Source organism: Helicoverpa zea, chromosome 31 (assembly GCF_022581195.2).
Source record: "Helicoverpa zea isolate HzStark_Cry1AcR chromosome 31, ilHelZeax1.1, whole genome shotgun sequence".
NCBI classification, from domain to species: Eukaryota; Metazoa; Arthropoda; class Insecta; order Lepidoptera; family Noctuidae; genus Helicoverpa; species Helicoverpa zea.
This window is the reverse complement of record NC_061482.1, coordinates 6414341-6429549: the sequence shown is the minus strand read 5'-3', so window position 1 is coordinate 6429549 and position 15209 is coordinate 6414341. Positions and strand designations below refer to the sequence as shown.

The 15209-nt window shown below is 39.5% G+C and overlaps 1 protein-coding gene across 1 annotated transcript; it reads right to left on the bottom strand.

Annotated features, from left to right (window-relative positions):
- Positions 1 to 11171: 11171 nt before the first annotated feature.
- LOC124645423 lies at positions 11172 to 13509 on the bottom strand. Its single transcript, XM_047185228.1, has 5 exons — positions 13499 to 13509; positions 12646 to 12894; positions 11834 to 11969; positions 11496 to 11626; positions 11172 to 11374 (listed from the first exon to the last, which is right to left on the bottom strand). The coding sequence occupies exons 1-5, from the start codon at positions 13507 to 13509 to the stop codon at positions 11236 to 11238; spliced, it is 666 nt and encodes a 221-aa protein (XP_047041184.1). The 3' UTR covers positions 11172 to 11235.
- Between the last annotated feature and the right edge of the window lie 1700 nt (positions 13510 to 15209).

Here is a 15209-nt window from a genome sequence, read left to right as displayed (position 1 = left end):
CAGTATTATTAAACAGATACGTTAGCATATTATAGATTTTGACATAAACGTGCCTATCAAAAGGATTTTTAAAATCGGTTATACTTATTTGAGTTATAGAATCATTATTGGATACTAAGTGATTCCTAAGGTTTTGTAAGGACTCGAATATTTCGCCGTAAGTGCAGGTGTCAAAATGGTGCACTTTGGTGAACAAGAAATAATAAATTTTATTATTATCTGAAAATGATTTATATGAATATAGAGTTCTTTCAGAGTTAAAAATCGTTTCAGAGTTTTCTACGTTTGACAAGACATCTTGAACATAGGGTATGGAGTCGTCTAGATCTAATGATGTGGGAATTATTAGAATTTTATTTTTGCTTTTTAATAAACTATCGTTGTGTTCAACTATTATAGTGTTATACTGTGCGGTTAGGGAAGTTTTTAAGAATTTTGAATATGTTTCATCAAGATAAGGTATTGCATTTCTGTGATTACTAGTAGAGGGTTGAAGAGGGGAAGGCGTACAGTCCAGTGAACTAGGGTCCGTTAATTCACCTTTAGGGTCATTTTGATTTATAGGGTTCACAGGATAACGAGAGAGGGCGTCAGCTGCGGAATTTAGTTTGCCTTTTCGATAGATAATTTCATACTCGAACTCTTCAAGTTGAAGACGCCAACGTTGTAATTTACTACTAGGATCAGTATGATTAAACAGCCATTTTAATGGCCGATGGTCGGTTATTATATAAAATTTTCGGCCAAATAGGTAAGGTCTGAAAGTTTTACAACCCCAAACTATAGCAAAAAGTTCTTTCTCAGTAGTGCTATAGTTTGTCTCGTTTTTATTCAAGGTTCTGGATGCATAAGCTATAGGATGGTCCTTACCTACTGGGCCTTGAGAGAGTATTGCTGATATGGCATAATTGGATGCATCACAAGTAAGTGTAAAAGGTTTTGTAAAGTCTGGGTATATGAGGACAGGAGCAGTGACTAGTTTATTTTTAAGGGTCTCAAAGGCCAATTGCTGTTCGTTGGACCAAATAAAAGAATTATCTTTTTTGAGAAGAAGTGTAAGGGGTTTTGATAATTTTGAAAACTCGGGAATAAAACGTCTGTAGTAGGATATTAGACCTAAAAAGGATTTTATGTCTTTTGGACATTTTGGAATTGGAAAGTCTTGAACAGATTTAACTTTATTAGGATCTGGTTTTACACCGTTTTCGGTAATAATATGTCCAAGGTAGCCTACTTCTTTCCGTAAGAATTCGCATTTATCAGCTTGTAATTTTAGATTAAAGTCACGGAGTTTTTGGAAAACAGCGGTCAAATTATTTATATGTTGCATTAAATCATAAGAATATATTACTATATCGTCTAAATAAACGAAACACCTTTCACCTTGAAGGCCCGTCAAGACATTGTTCATTAAGCGTTGGAAAGTTGATGGTGCATTTTTCAGACCAAACGGCATTCTTGTAAATTCAAAGTGTCCTTGGGGAACATTAAATGCGGTTTTACAGGCGTCTTGGGGAGCCATTTTGATCTGATGAAATCCTGAAACGAGGTCAAGAGTTGAGAAATATTTGGAATTTCCTAATTGATCTAAAATTTCGACAATATTAGGAATGGGGTAGGTTTCTCCAATCGTATTATCATTTAATTTCCTATAATCAATGACAATACGCCATTTTTTCTGGCCCGATGCATCAATTTTTTTTGGAACTACCCATATTGGAGAAGACCAAGGTGAAACAGAAGGTTGGATTATTTTCTGATCTAACATCTTTTGAATTTGTGAGTTAACTTCTTGTTTGTGTATTTCAGGAAAACGGTAGGACTTAACATTAATTGGGTGATCTGATGAAGTTCGAATTTCATGTTGAATGGCGTCAGTTGACGTCAGCTGATCGCCTGGTAAGTGAAATATATCGGAATATCTTGAACATACTTCATAAAGGGCTTCAACTTCTTCAGAATTTAGGTGGGAGACGCGGAGGAGTTTGAGAACTTCTTGAGTTCTATTCAAGCAAGATTTATTTGAATTATTTGGTTGGAAAGGGTCGTGATCGACGGGGTGTAAGGTAAGTTGAAGATTCGACTTCAGCGTAATAGGTTCCTCAGAAGCGTTCAAAATTGTGAGGTTTATCCTATTGTTTTCTTTAACTTTAACTAAACAGTTTGCTATAAAAAGAGTATCACTGATATGTTGATCTAGGATAAGACCTTCTTTTAATTCAGGGTTCGTGACCGTACATTCTACAATCATTTCTGAACGAGCCGGAATATGATAAGTAGGGTCAGTTAAGTTTAATTTTATTTTATTATTTTCTAGGTGAAGTATTTGCTGATTATAATCAATAAAGCATTGAAAACGGGTAAATAAATCATTTCCTATAATACCGTCATAGTTAAGATGAATATTTTCAACAACATGGAAATTGAAAGAAATTGACTCTTTCCCAAATATAAGACTTAGATCAAAACTCAGTCGCGCCCGCGCATGTACTGCCGTTGGACGTGTGATATGTGAGCCTAATAATGGCGGAATCGCAAGTGTTAAAATGTTCGAACTGCAACGTTGTTATAAACGAGGTGCTTTCTTTTGTTTGTAACAAGATGGATGTGATGGACGAGGACAGTTTGTGTCGTATATGTGTGACGTCCTTTACGGAAGAGGACATAACTACAGCGAAAAGCTTGTTGTTTGATTCGGTGCCGACAACAAAGCGTAAAATCCAAAGAAAACGTGATGGGAAGGCGAAGCGAGATATTGACGACATAATATGTCTGCTTAAAGAAACGGATCCTGAACTGATTCCTATTTTTGTAGCACGAGACCTTCAGAAACTCCCTCCAGTTCTATTCGATCATTTAGATTGTACGAGGCTTCTAAAAGAGTTGCAACTAATGAAGAGAGAAATTACAGAGCTAAAAGAATCAAAGGAGCAATATGTTACCACACAACAACTGGAATCTGTTAAGAATGATATAAAACACCTCAAAAGTTCAGATAAAGACATTCCCCAAACTAAAACAAAGTGCGGTGGTTGTATGTTATTAAATGAATTTGAAGATTCTGATAGTTTTAATACAATCATATCGGCACCCACCAGCCCGTTATTGCATTCTTCTCGGGTAGTGGGTAGGTTGGATAAAAATGTTGAGGGTAGAAGTATGGCGTTCGGCAACGACGGCGGCGTACCGGTTATAAACAGCGCTACGAGTGACGAGAAGGCGATGACGCATAGCTCTGGCAACGTCAGTGCGTTATCAGCTGAGGCGCTTGCGCCGGACTGTGTTACCGCTGTGGGACACACGGCCGTGTTGGATGGCGAACATGTTGGGAAGCAACCGACATTTGCGAATGTAGTCAGGAGTGAAAAGGACGTCGTTAGTCAAGATAATGATGGGTGGACTTTGGTACAAAGAAAATTCAGAAATCAGAGGTTTTCCGGAAAAAAGGGGAGCGCAGTAATTAAACCTGATGAAAAATTTAAGGCAGCTGAGATTATGTTACCATTATACATTTCAAACGTGTCGAAAGGACTTTCTGTTGATGATATAGTCTCATATATCCGTGGAAAATCTAGTTTACTAGTTAAGGTAGAGAAGTTAACCATGAAGATTGATAAGGAATACGACAGCTATAAAATATTTATTCCTAAACATAAGGAGGACATTTTTATGCGTGATGAATTCTGGCCCGATGGAATTTCTTATCGGCGTTTCATAAATTTCAGAAATAATTTTGGAGATAAAGCAGAGACACGGAAATTAAATACTATCATTCGATAACAAAATGACGAAACCAGTGAGAATTATAAGTTTCAACTGCAAAAGTGTAAAAACGTCGGTTGACTGCATTAGACGACTGTGTGTATCATCGGATATAATAGCTCTGCAAGAAACATGGTTGATGCCCCACGACTTAACGTTCTTAGGTACAATACATGAGGACTTTGCGTATACTGGGACTTCTGCGGTGGATACTTCGGCTGGAATATTGCGAGGTAGGCCTTACGGAGGAGTAGCAATCCTCTGGAGGAAAAGTTTATTCTCATCAGTGACAGTTGTGCAGTGTAATAGTGCTCGCATTACAGCGATACAAGTTGAACTGTCTAACAAAAAGTTGCTTGTTTTTTCGGTTTATATGCCTATTAACTGTGTTGAAAACATTGTTGAGTTCACTGATTGTTTGAGTGTAATGAATGCCATTATAGAAAACTGTGATATTCAGATGGTTTTTATGTTAGGGGATTATAATGCTCACATAGATGAATTATTTTACTTTGAATTGTTGAAGTTTTGTGAGGAGCAGTACTGGGCGTGTGCCGATACAGTATTTTTATCTAGTGATACTTATACATTTGTTAGTGAAGCGCATGGGTGTAATCGATGGCTTGACCATTGCGTTGTTACTAAGTCTGCGCTTCAAACGATATCAAGTGTGGAAGTATTGTATGGCACGTATTGCTCGGACCACTTTCCGATTAAGCTGGAATGCAATTTTAATTTAATTGATGTGAGCGTTGTGTTACCTAATAGGACTAACAGTAAAATAAGATGGGGAGATCGAGACCCAGAGCAGATTAAATTATATGAAAAATTATGTAACTCAATGTTGTCTAAGATAGATTTCCCGTCCGAATTTAGTAATTGTGCTGACAAAGTATGTAATGACAATTTGCATACAAATCTGCTGGATGTTATGTATCGCGAAATTATTGATATCCTTTCGAAATCTGCTGAGGAAACTGCTGCTCTTATTAGGAAAAACAACTATAGACCTATAATAGGATGGAATAGACATGTTTCTAGTGCTCACAAGCAGGCTCGACTTGCTTTTCAGATGTGGCATTTACATAGAAATCCCCCTTCAGGGGAAATTTATGAAAATATGCTAAATACACGCAAGATTTTTAAATCTAGGCTAAAGTGGTGTCGTAACAATCAGGCACAAATAAAAATGGATATACTTGCAGAGAATCACAAATCTAAAGACTTTGGCCAATTTTGGAAGAATACTAGAAAACTAAACCCCAAGCCGAGCCTGCCGGTAAGCATAGCGGGAAATTGTAATCCTCAGTCTATCGCAAACCTGTTTGTTAGCCAATTTAAAGTTGATCCTTTGTTAAAGTCATCTGATACCAAACTATCGTCGGTGACTGACGTTGACAGTGGTTGTGACGTGACGTGTTTGAGGTTTTCAGCAAAGGAGGTGGCTGACGTCCTTAATAAAATGGTTAAAGGTAAATCTCCCGGCCACGACCACCTCAGCGTTGAGCACTTGCGATTCGCGGGTATTCATCTGCCACGGGTACTGGCCATGTTTTATTCTTTGTGTCTTAGTCATTCGTACTTGCCAAAAGATCTCATGAAGACTATAGTTGTGCCTATAGCTAAAAATAAAACTGGCGATGTTACAGACCCTGCAAATTACAGGCCTATTTCCTTAGCCACAATTACAGCGAAGGTGTTGGACTGTCTGCTCGATTCACATATGGCGAGTCGGATAGATCTTCATGACGCTCAGTTCGGATTTCGGCCACAATTATCCACTGAATCTGCTATCATGTGTCTCAAGCAGACAGTGCAGTACTATGCAGACAGAAATACACCGGTCAATGCATGTTTTCTCGATTTATCGAAGGCATTTGACCTGGTGCCATACGATGTTCTCTGGGATAAGCTGCGCAAGGAAAGTACCGTAGATTGTAGGGTAATATCTTTGTTTAAATATTGGTACAATAATCAGACTAATTATGTTAGCTGGGCGGGTGCTCTGTCTGATGAGTATGGGTTGGAGTGCGGGGTGAGGCAGGGGGGGATTACCTCGCCTCGTCTCTTTAACCTTTACGTCAATCGCCTGATTGTTGAGCTCAGCAACGCCAAGATCGGCTGTCACATAGACGGAGTCTGTATTAATAACATCAGTTACGCTGACGATATGGTGTTGCTGAGTCCTTCAATTAGCGCCCTCAGACGACTTGTTAAAATCTGTGAAGATTACGCGGTAGCACACGGACTCAGGTACAACGCAAAAAAATGCGAGTTATTGATTTTTAAGGCAGGTACCAAATGTTACACTAACGTACCAGAGGTAACTATAGGTAATACTCCGTTAGCCCGAGTAACAAAAGTTAAGTACCTGGGTCATTGGGTGACTGATGATCTTAATGATGACTTAGATATGGAAAGGGAGCGCAGGGCGTTGGCTGTGCGAGCTAATATGTTGATCCGCAGATTTGCACGTTGTTCCAAACATGTTAAAATAACTCTTTTTAGAGCATACTGTCAATCATTTTACACGTGCAGTATGTGGGTCAGATACACGCAAAGGGCATACAACGCCCTGCGTATCCAGTACAATAACGCATTTAGGATGCTTATGGGCCTACCGCGTTTTTGTAGTGCCTCTAGGATGTTTGCCGAGGCTAGGGTCGATGGCTTTCATGCGATTATCCGCAAGCGATGCGCTTCAATTCTGAGGAGAGTACGCGATAGCTCGCACAGCATCCTGAATGCTTTGTGCGATAAATGGGACAGCCCTATGCTAGCCCACTGGATACGGATACATAGTAATAATTTAAGTTATTTTTACTAACACTAGGTTAAGTATTCTTTTACTAACATCTTATGGATCGTGTATTTTGGTCTGAAATAAATGTTTTATTATTATTATTATTTGTATGTCTCTAACCGACCACGGGACTACAGAGTCCCGGATTTTTGGAAGGCGAACGTGGGGCCGAAGCCAACACGCTGAAGCCCTTTTGAGACAACTTTAATGAAATGGTAACACAAAACCGACGATTATCCCTGTATACACTATAGAAATGTACCCAAGGACAATCCCCGGTTCTGTGCTAAACTATTGCTAACTATGGATGAAAACTACTTAGGCTATTGTGATGGGATGCTAATGGACTAGGAATGGGGAAACTACGGGAACTATGGCACCTGCCGATGACAATGTATTAAATACATGTTAAAATGGCAGGTGGAGACTCGCCAACTCACTTACTGGGCCCCCGGGAATCAGTCACTGAAAAGCAACAAGAGGGCAACAGGGACATGAGCGGCTGAGAAGGGTGAGGATACCTCGGCGGACTTTAAACGCAGATCACGCGCTCCCTGTGGGTCCAGCATCACCGGCCCACTCGCCACTTACCACGAGGCACCTACCCTCCGAGCAGGACTAACCTTGCTCTAGCGACTCCACTCTGACCGGCCGATGAAGGCAAGCCAAGAGGCGGGAGACCTATCCCCCGTCATGCTTCACTCCGGCAAGCCGGAGGTGGGGGACAGTATACTCTCCCTGGAGCACTCGGATATATAGCCCCGCGGGGTCGCTACTCCCCGTCATCCGCCTCAGATGCCCTGCGGGGCCGCCTCAGATGCCCTGCGGGGCTTATTATTATTATTATTAAAACTGCCTAAGGTTGGTACTGTATCTTCAGTATTATCTATGCCCTTTAATTTAATTATGTTGTTTTTTAGGGTAAGATTAGAATAAGATTGGATGGAAGATTTTCGGATGAGACAAACAGAAGACCCGGTATCGACAAGTAACGTAAGTGGTTTGTTGGAAACACATGTCTGGACAATAACATGAGGTAAGGATACTTTAGTAGGTTTGCAGGATATTTCATATATTACATTATCTTTATTAAGGACACTTGCTTGGGGCTGGTTACCCTTGTGGTCCTTGGATATAGAAGATTGGACGCTTATTTGGGGCTGGCTACCCTTGTGGTCCTTGGATATAGGGGAGGTGTCGTTGTTATTAATGGGTCTAGCAGAAAATTGTGATTTGGGTCTCACGAGACACCTCCGTGAGCCCATTATTCGTTTAAATCATTATTATTTGAGTAGTCATGACTATAGTGTTTGATTTCATCTTCGTCATTTACGTTTGGGTGATTTTCGGGATTATATTCAGTATGATCTTTGATCATGTAATTTACATGAGCGGGTCCCGGTTTTGGGTAGTTTTGACTTGAGGCTGGCTGTGCCGTTTGTGGAACCCTAAATCTATTATTGTTATACTCACGTTTTTTACAGACTTCAAGAGTATGACCTTGAGCTTTACAGTAGCGACAGAACAACCCTTGATAATTTTGAGCCATAGGTCTATGCGATTGAGGTTTAGTGTTTACATTGTTTATAGCAGGTCTAAAGGTATAGTGTGGTTTTTGGACATAGTTAGATACTTGAGAATTTCGTTTGTATAGCGAATTTAATATTTTTTCTTCGGAAATGGCTAAGTTTATAGCTTCATTGAGGTTAGAAGGGTTTTTACCACGGACTAAGTTTGAGATGTTAGATTTAAGGCCAAGTAAGAAAGTATGAAGAGCCAGTTCTTCCATAGCTGCTGTACGACCCGCTAGTTCTGATTTTTTCTTATTAGATAAGGTCACTTCAGTTAATAATTTAGAGAGGCATGTTTCAACGCGCAATGAAAATTGATGAACTTGTTCGCTGGTTTGTTGACGACATTCCTGCAAATCGGTTAAAAGATGAGAATAATGCTTCCTTTCGCCAAATTGTGTCTTTAAAAACTCACGCAATTGATCCCACGATTCGTATTCTTTTATAGATACAGCAGTTTCAGCTTTACCTTCTAGTTGAGAAAGGATATATTTGAATAATATTTTTTTTTGTTCTGCCGTAGCTAATTCAAATGCATTATCACAATTATTTATGAATGAATTTAATTTGTCACGTGAGCCATCAAAAGTTTTTATGAATTTAAATAATGTACTTATTTGGATAGTTTCACCCTTTTCTTGTTTCAATTGCGGATTTGTAGCCATGTTTATAGCAAATATTTAATTTAATAAAGTGAAGGTAATTTTATTTAATAAAGAGTAATATATAGTACGGTGTAACAGGCGGCCACCTAAGTCGCTGTCTGTTATTCGCAAAACTCTGTGTCAGCAGTTGCTATGTGGTATCGGTATGCAGGTGTGCGATGAGCGACGAAGCTTCTTAGAATTGACAATAATAACTGTGAGAAAGTTATGTTAAATAATATGTTGTAATAAAAGTGACAATAATGTAAATGTTATAATTTTGAAATTTAATAGTTGTTCAAACGAGGTGATGGAAGTTTCACTCGGATCACGAAGTTTCACTCGGATCACGCACTTGCACTTGCACTATAACCACTTTATAAATCACTTTATAGTTACTTACAGGAACGCGAAGAAAATGTACAGGAACATGGTTTTCTTTGCAGGAACGGCCACGACGAGCACTTTCACGATCAGAGAAGTATGCTTGGAGACGAACCAGGGATACCTTGTATCCCACCGCTGCCACCAGATTTGTTATATAGTTAGGTGATTTGGAATAAAAGGTCCAATTTCCAAATATTAGGTATATTAGAATTTTCTGCAGTAAAACACAAATGAGTACATAAAACGTCACTGGTAAATGTCACTGCATGAGAGATACACTGGATAAGATAAAGTCACTGGATGAGAAAGTCACTGGATGAGAGAGTCACTGGATGAAAGAGTCACTGGATGAGAGAGTCACTGGATGAGAGAGTCACTGGATGAAAGAGTCACTGGATGAGAGAGTCACTGGATGAACGACTGGTTAGATCGGATTATTAATTAGTACTGCCCGCTGTCTCACGGGATGACAAACATCGCGCTGGGTGGTCTCTCACACATGCTTAAAGTGCATACAGTGTATAACAGCTCTATACGAGCCTTGCGTGAGTTGCGCTAAAGAGGCGCACCGAACTATTGCAGTGACTGCACGCGCGCAGCTCGCGGACAGCTCGCGATCGGCTCGCGTGCTGCGCATTCGCGGCGCATTCGCCAGATGTGGACGCACCCTTAGGTTCGGGTCAAGCTATCGCTCGTAGCACGTGCCTCACAAAGTCTGGACGAGGCTTATTTTATTGATTAACAATGAAGGCGCTCCCTAAACGATGAATTTAAATTGCGCCAGTGGCGGATTTACCAATAGGCCAAGTAGGCCAGTGCCTAGGGCGGCAGATTTAGAGGGGCGGCAAATTTAGCGATCTTTTTACAGGTTTTTTTTTATAATTGAGTATATGAGAACACAATCCATATATAAATAAACTATTAATAAACGCAAAATTAATAAACTGTAATATATACTTAGGTACTTACGTGATCATGAATTTTAAAATATTCTAATAGCGTTTCAATAAAAATAAAATAAAAAATCCGCTCGCTTCGCTCGCGGTTTTTTCATCATTCCTGATTTGTTCTGCGCTCTTTGAGTCCTCAATCTAACAAAAAGTTAAAGCACCGAAGTAGCAAAAACAACTGACGATTTCAAAGCTGTTTAGTTTAGCTTGTTTTTGTTCTGTTTTTTTTTTCAAACTTGTTTGAGTATTTTTGTGTTCCAAGACTCAAAAAATTTCGCGCTCGCTGCGCTCGCGCCTCTCACTTGACAATGACTATTTTCTGATTTCTTTAGGTGTTATTGCGTCCCAAACATCAAAAATTTCGCGCTCGCTACGCTCGCGGCTTCTTCTCTTTGCAGTGCTTTTTTTCCACTCTTGTTTGGGTAGGTATTTTTGTGTCCCAAAACTAAAAACTTTTTCACTTTACGGCGGTTTTTTTTTACTCGTTTTGGTACAAAATTATTGAGTTTTGGAACAGAAAAGTTTTTACATTTGTCGTTTTTTTTTGGGGGGGTGCTCAATAGGTAGTCCGCCCCGGGTACCACCCGATGCTACGCCGCCACTGAATCATAGCACCCGAACTAATGAACCGATTTCAATTTAGTTTTTTTTTTTGTACTACAGGTGTTTTACGAGCGAGTGTTCTTAGACATGTTTGATGAAAATCGATTGAGCCGTTTAATAGTTACAGAGGTTTTACGCTTCAAAGTCGCTGTCATATAAACTTGTTAATATTAAACTCCTCGGTACATAGAGGCTTGCAAAAATAATCTAGTAACTGACAGAAATATCATTAAGTTCACAATCATTAGAGGCGGCAAAAATTGAATGGCCTACTAGCGGCAAGTTTGTAAATCCGCCACTGAATTGCGCAAAGTAGACTGTGGGAGTGCCTAGTGTGAGAATGTGACAGAAAGATTTTAAGTGCCAAAATATATATATTTTTTTTGGAATAACGCTCAATGTAGGTCTAGGGCCGCCGAACAATGAGTTATGTAGGTAATAAAAAATAAAATCCGTGACGAGACTAGTTTTATTTTTACTTCAATTTTAACAAGTTAGCAGGCCTCAACGTGTTTCTACCATTGAGACATTAAATCGAAATCTGTATGTCTACTCAACAACCAAGGTTTTGGTTTGTTCATAGGTCCTCCTCCATGTGTCGGTTCGCTGCTTTTAGAAGTTACTTTCTGTTTCTTGCAGGAGTGCCATATAAATCTATAAAAGAAAAAAGGCATGTTATCTTTAAAAGAAAAAAAAAAGCCAAAAGATTAGTTATCAAACACTTAAAAAGTCACGAGGATCTTTTTCAAACAAATTAATAAAACAAGGAAAGAACCTTGGAGTCCTGACTGTTTGGTTGTGGACCGGGCATGTATATTCCCAATCTGGCAACTGGAGTATATAAATAAGTTCTTCATCTTCCTGGCTGGGTTTGCTTTTGTTCTCTGTTTCCGATTTGGCATAAGGCTGAAATAAAACGTTTATGTGATGCCACGCCATCTATCTTATCATATGTTAACGGTCTCGCAATTAGTTACACACTTTGCGTTAGGTGGCGCTAGCAAACTCTTGTTTTAACCAATAGAGGACGCTAGCTGTAATAGGTTTTACAAGAATTTTACTTGCATGTCGTATACGGCTAGTGTACAATTCCTGAGGTGGACAGATACTTACGAAGACACTTGGTGCAGAAATGGCTTCGCTTGGGTCCAAGAATCCGTCTAGAATCTGTTGGTTCACTTTATATTTGCGTGCCAAATTGAAGTTCGAGGATCCTTCTTGACCCATAGGGAACGTAATTAGAGGTCGCCTGGTTGAGAACGAAAAAATGTTATGCGTTTATCAAATAAAACTATTATTACATGCGGAAAATTGGGATGGATGTGTTGATGTATTAATAACGTGACGATCTTAGACAGTCAAGGCATAAATCATAAAGTGATCAGAAAACCCAGTTGCACGCAGTGCACATTACACCACTTAGGCGATCTTCACACTGCCCCGCATCATGCTGCTTATTGCGTGTCGACGCACCTACGCGCGTTCCTGCGTCCAGATCTGCGCGTAGGTGCGTTGACACGCAATATGCAGCATTGTGCGGGGCAGTGTGAAAATCGCCTAACAAGCAACGGAAGAACACGCATCCACGCGCTACGCTGCATCATGCGGGGTAGTATGAGAATCGCCTTATACCCTAAATGTGGGTAATGAGGAGAGCGACCGATAGGTGGCGCACCTTATGCAATTGGATTTAGTTATGCAAAATGGAATCAACCGGATCGTTCCCGCCGAGGAACACCAACTTCTGTCTTTTACGCTGCTATAAAGTGAATAACTAACTGTACCTATCCTGCGTTTGTAGCTATATCCCGAAGATATTATCGAGAATGATGTAATCCTTCGAACTACTGTGACTGTAGATAGAGTTCAGTAATTTTGAGTGGAAGGGCGGGTACCCGCAGTGATATGATTTCAATAATAGATACCTAAAAGGATCAAGATAAAGCGGTCTTGGCGACAGCTTGAAGTGTTTCTTAATGTATTCATCGTCCAGAAGATGAAAGTCATTCAAATCTTCTCGACTCGGACCCGCAGAGGGCGGGGGTCGGCCACTGCCACCCGTCTGTTTGGTATTTTGCGCGTCGTCACGAGGCACTAAGCAGATCAGTGGTAAGTTTTGTTTCCCACCAGCCGATTGGCCACCACTTTGGTGGTTATCGCGGCATACACAACACCTGGGGAACAACAGTGTTTTTTAGGCAAAGGCATCACATAATTCCTCCTACGTATATGTTTCCTGTGTTACTCCTTAATAAAACCCATGTTTAGAGAGCTGATTATTATTATTTGGCAGGCGGTAAAGAACCTACAAAAACTTGCAAAAGATTACTTCAATGTTATGGCTCATTTTCATTAGCCATCAACACGTTATACAGCATGTTAGTCCTCGTAAGCAGCCCGTAAACCACCAAATCAGATCGGAGCGATGAAGTCTTTTTTAAAACCAAAGAATTTCCGTATTTATTTAGATATCTTGTTTGCGCCCACTAAATGATATCGGTCAGTGGGTCGTCTTAGGGGCGGAGTATCCACTGAGCGGAGAAACTCAACTTCATCGCCCCGCTTCGCTTTCAGAATTGGCTGTGGCAATTCAATTCACAATTGGTGGTGCAGCGTCTAGATAATTTGTCTTCTCAGTCCCACTCTTTCAGCATTCGGCGTGCGTGAACGGCAAATCTGCCACAGCCCGAATGCCAGCAGTAAACACCAATGACAATGAGCTTATGGCTATAAATCCACAGTTCACAATATAAAGATGATTGCTATGAAAGTACTTACGCCGAAGCCATTTTACTGCACAATAGCTATAGTGCCTTCAGTGACAAAAAAAAATTATAATATTTTATTTCAATATTATCATTTTTTAATTATATTTTTTTGTGGATTTTTTATTTTATCATTTTCATAAAAATAAGAATTTTACGTCACGAAAAACTGTCACATTCTTGTCATTTTGTTTTTTGTTTTGAACTATGAAACGTGGCTTCATGAAGATGTCAGCCATCAAACTAAAACCTATTTAAAAAAAGAATATAAATAACTTTATGTAACTGTAGCATATAATTATTCAGTTTAGATTTTAGATAATGTTTTGTAGCCACAGTGCCGCTACCTGCACAAATGTCCTGTTCAACCTGTCCACATAAGTTTGATGCGAGCCCAACTAAAAATGGCAGGAAGTAAGCTTTAGCTATAAATTGTCAAAAATTGCCAAATATAAGAAGTGTGCAAACGGGTTTTCGGATTAGCTCATAAATCACTAGAGATCCACTGCACACCTCTATGAAAAGGGACTTATTAACTACCCCGGGCAACTTAAACAGTGTTGTAATCCACGGGGTAACAAAATAAAGATGAAACATCTACCGTCTTACCACAAAAACTTTTTAACGTCAGTTTAAGACTTGTCTAAAAAAATGTCAAATTATGACGTTGACATATGGTTCATTTTGGAACCACATTTTTTTTAGACAAGTGTAAAACAGGGGTTTAAGTTTTTGTAGTAAGGCCATTAATATTCGGGCTGGGGCGTAGCGCGGCGCGTGGGTGCCACGTGGCCGCACTTTCTTCGTTGAGATATTTACAGTCGTCTGGGGCAAGGCACACGTTGGGCTGTTTGCAAACGATCCGATATTTATCCATCGCCCCAGGCTACGGCTTTATTGCTTTCTACGAGCTCGCCGATTTTTGCTTCGCTGTTTTAGAGGTTATATTCGACTTGGCAGTTGCGGCAATCTTTATTAATATTTGTGCCTTGTCGGTTCAGTGATGTAAGTTATAAGTATAAAGAAAACAAGAATCGGCATGGTGCTCTTATTGTTTAATACAGTGAAAATCAAATTATATGAAAATTTTTAGACTATGGATCAACTTTAAGGTTATTCAATTCTTCATGAATGTGACCGCCGAACAGGTAAAGTAATACTAGCAATAACGTAGAAGTGAGAGCAGCCGATAGAAAAAAAATACCCCAAATTAAAAATAAAAAAGTCAAAAATACGCAGAACAGCGAAACGGTTTCCCGAGTTTTTCAAAGAAAACTCAAGATGATGATAGATCACGGATTGACAATATTTCTGTACCTAAATTGCACAATACCGATTTGAAAACATTAAATTAGTGCTACTCAAACTTTTTCAATCAGCCATTTGAAAAAGTTATTTTATATTAATTACTAGGGCTAGTTTATAACGTGCGGCTATTTGTCTAGAAAGCTTACGTCGTATCGTGCGGTAGTCACGATGCGGGCCTGAAAGTATAGCGCGCTGTCATGAACGGTACTTCTGCGACTAACTAATGATATAATTAGTTTCTTCTCATATGCGTTTATGTTGACTTCATTATTCAATCAGTCAGTTCCGTTAATCCTACTTTCAAGGTGCTTAGGTACTCTTTAAAGGTGTTTTCTACAAAAATAGTAAAAGGAAGCTTTTTGCTTTGGTCTGCAGTCAAAAACATTTAAATAAATTATTATGAAAAATCAATGAAG

Excerpts from the sequence above, each read along its gene's own strand:
- LOC124645423 (XM_047185228.1), bottom strand. Across the intron at positions 11,970-12,645 it reads CTTTATCTTGATCCTTTTAG|GCGACCTCTAATTACGTTCC; the intron begins GTATCTATTATT and ends GTTCTCAACCAG. Across the intron at positions 11,627-11,833 it reads TTTCTGCACCAAGTGTCTTC|CCTTATGCCAAATCGGAAAC; the intron begins GTAAGTATCTGT and ends GTTTTATTTCAG.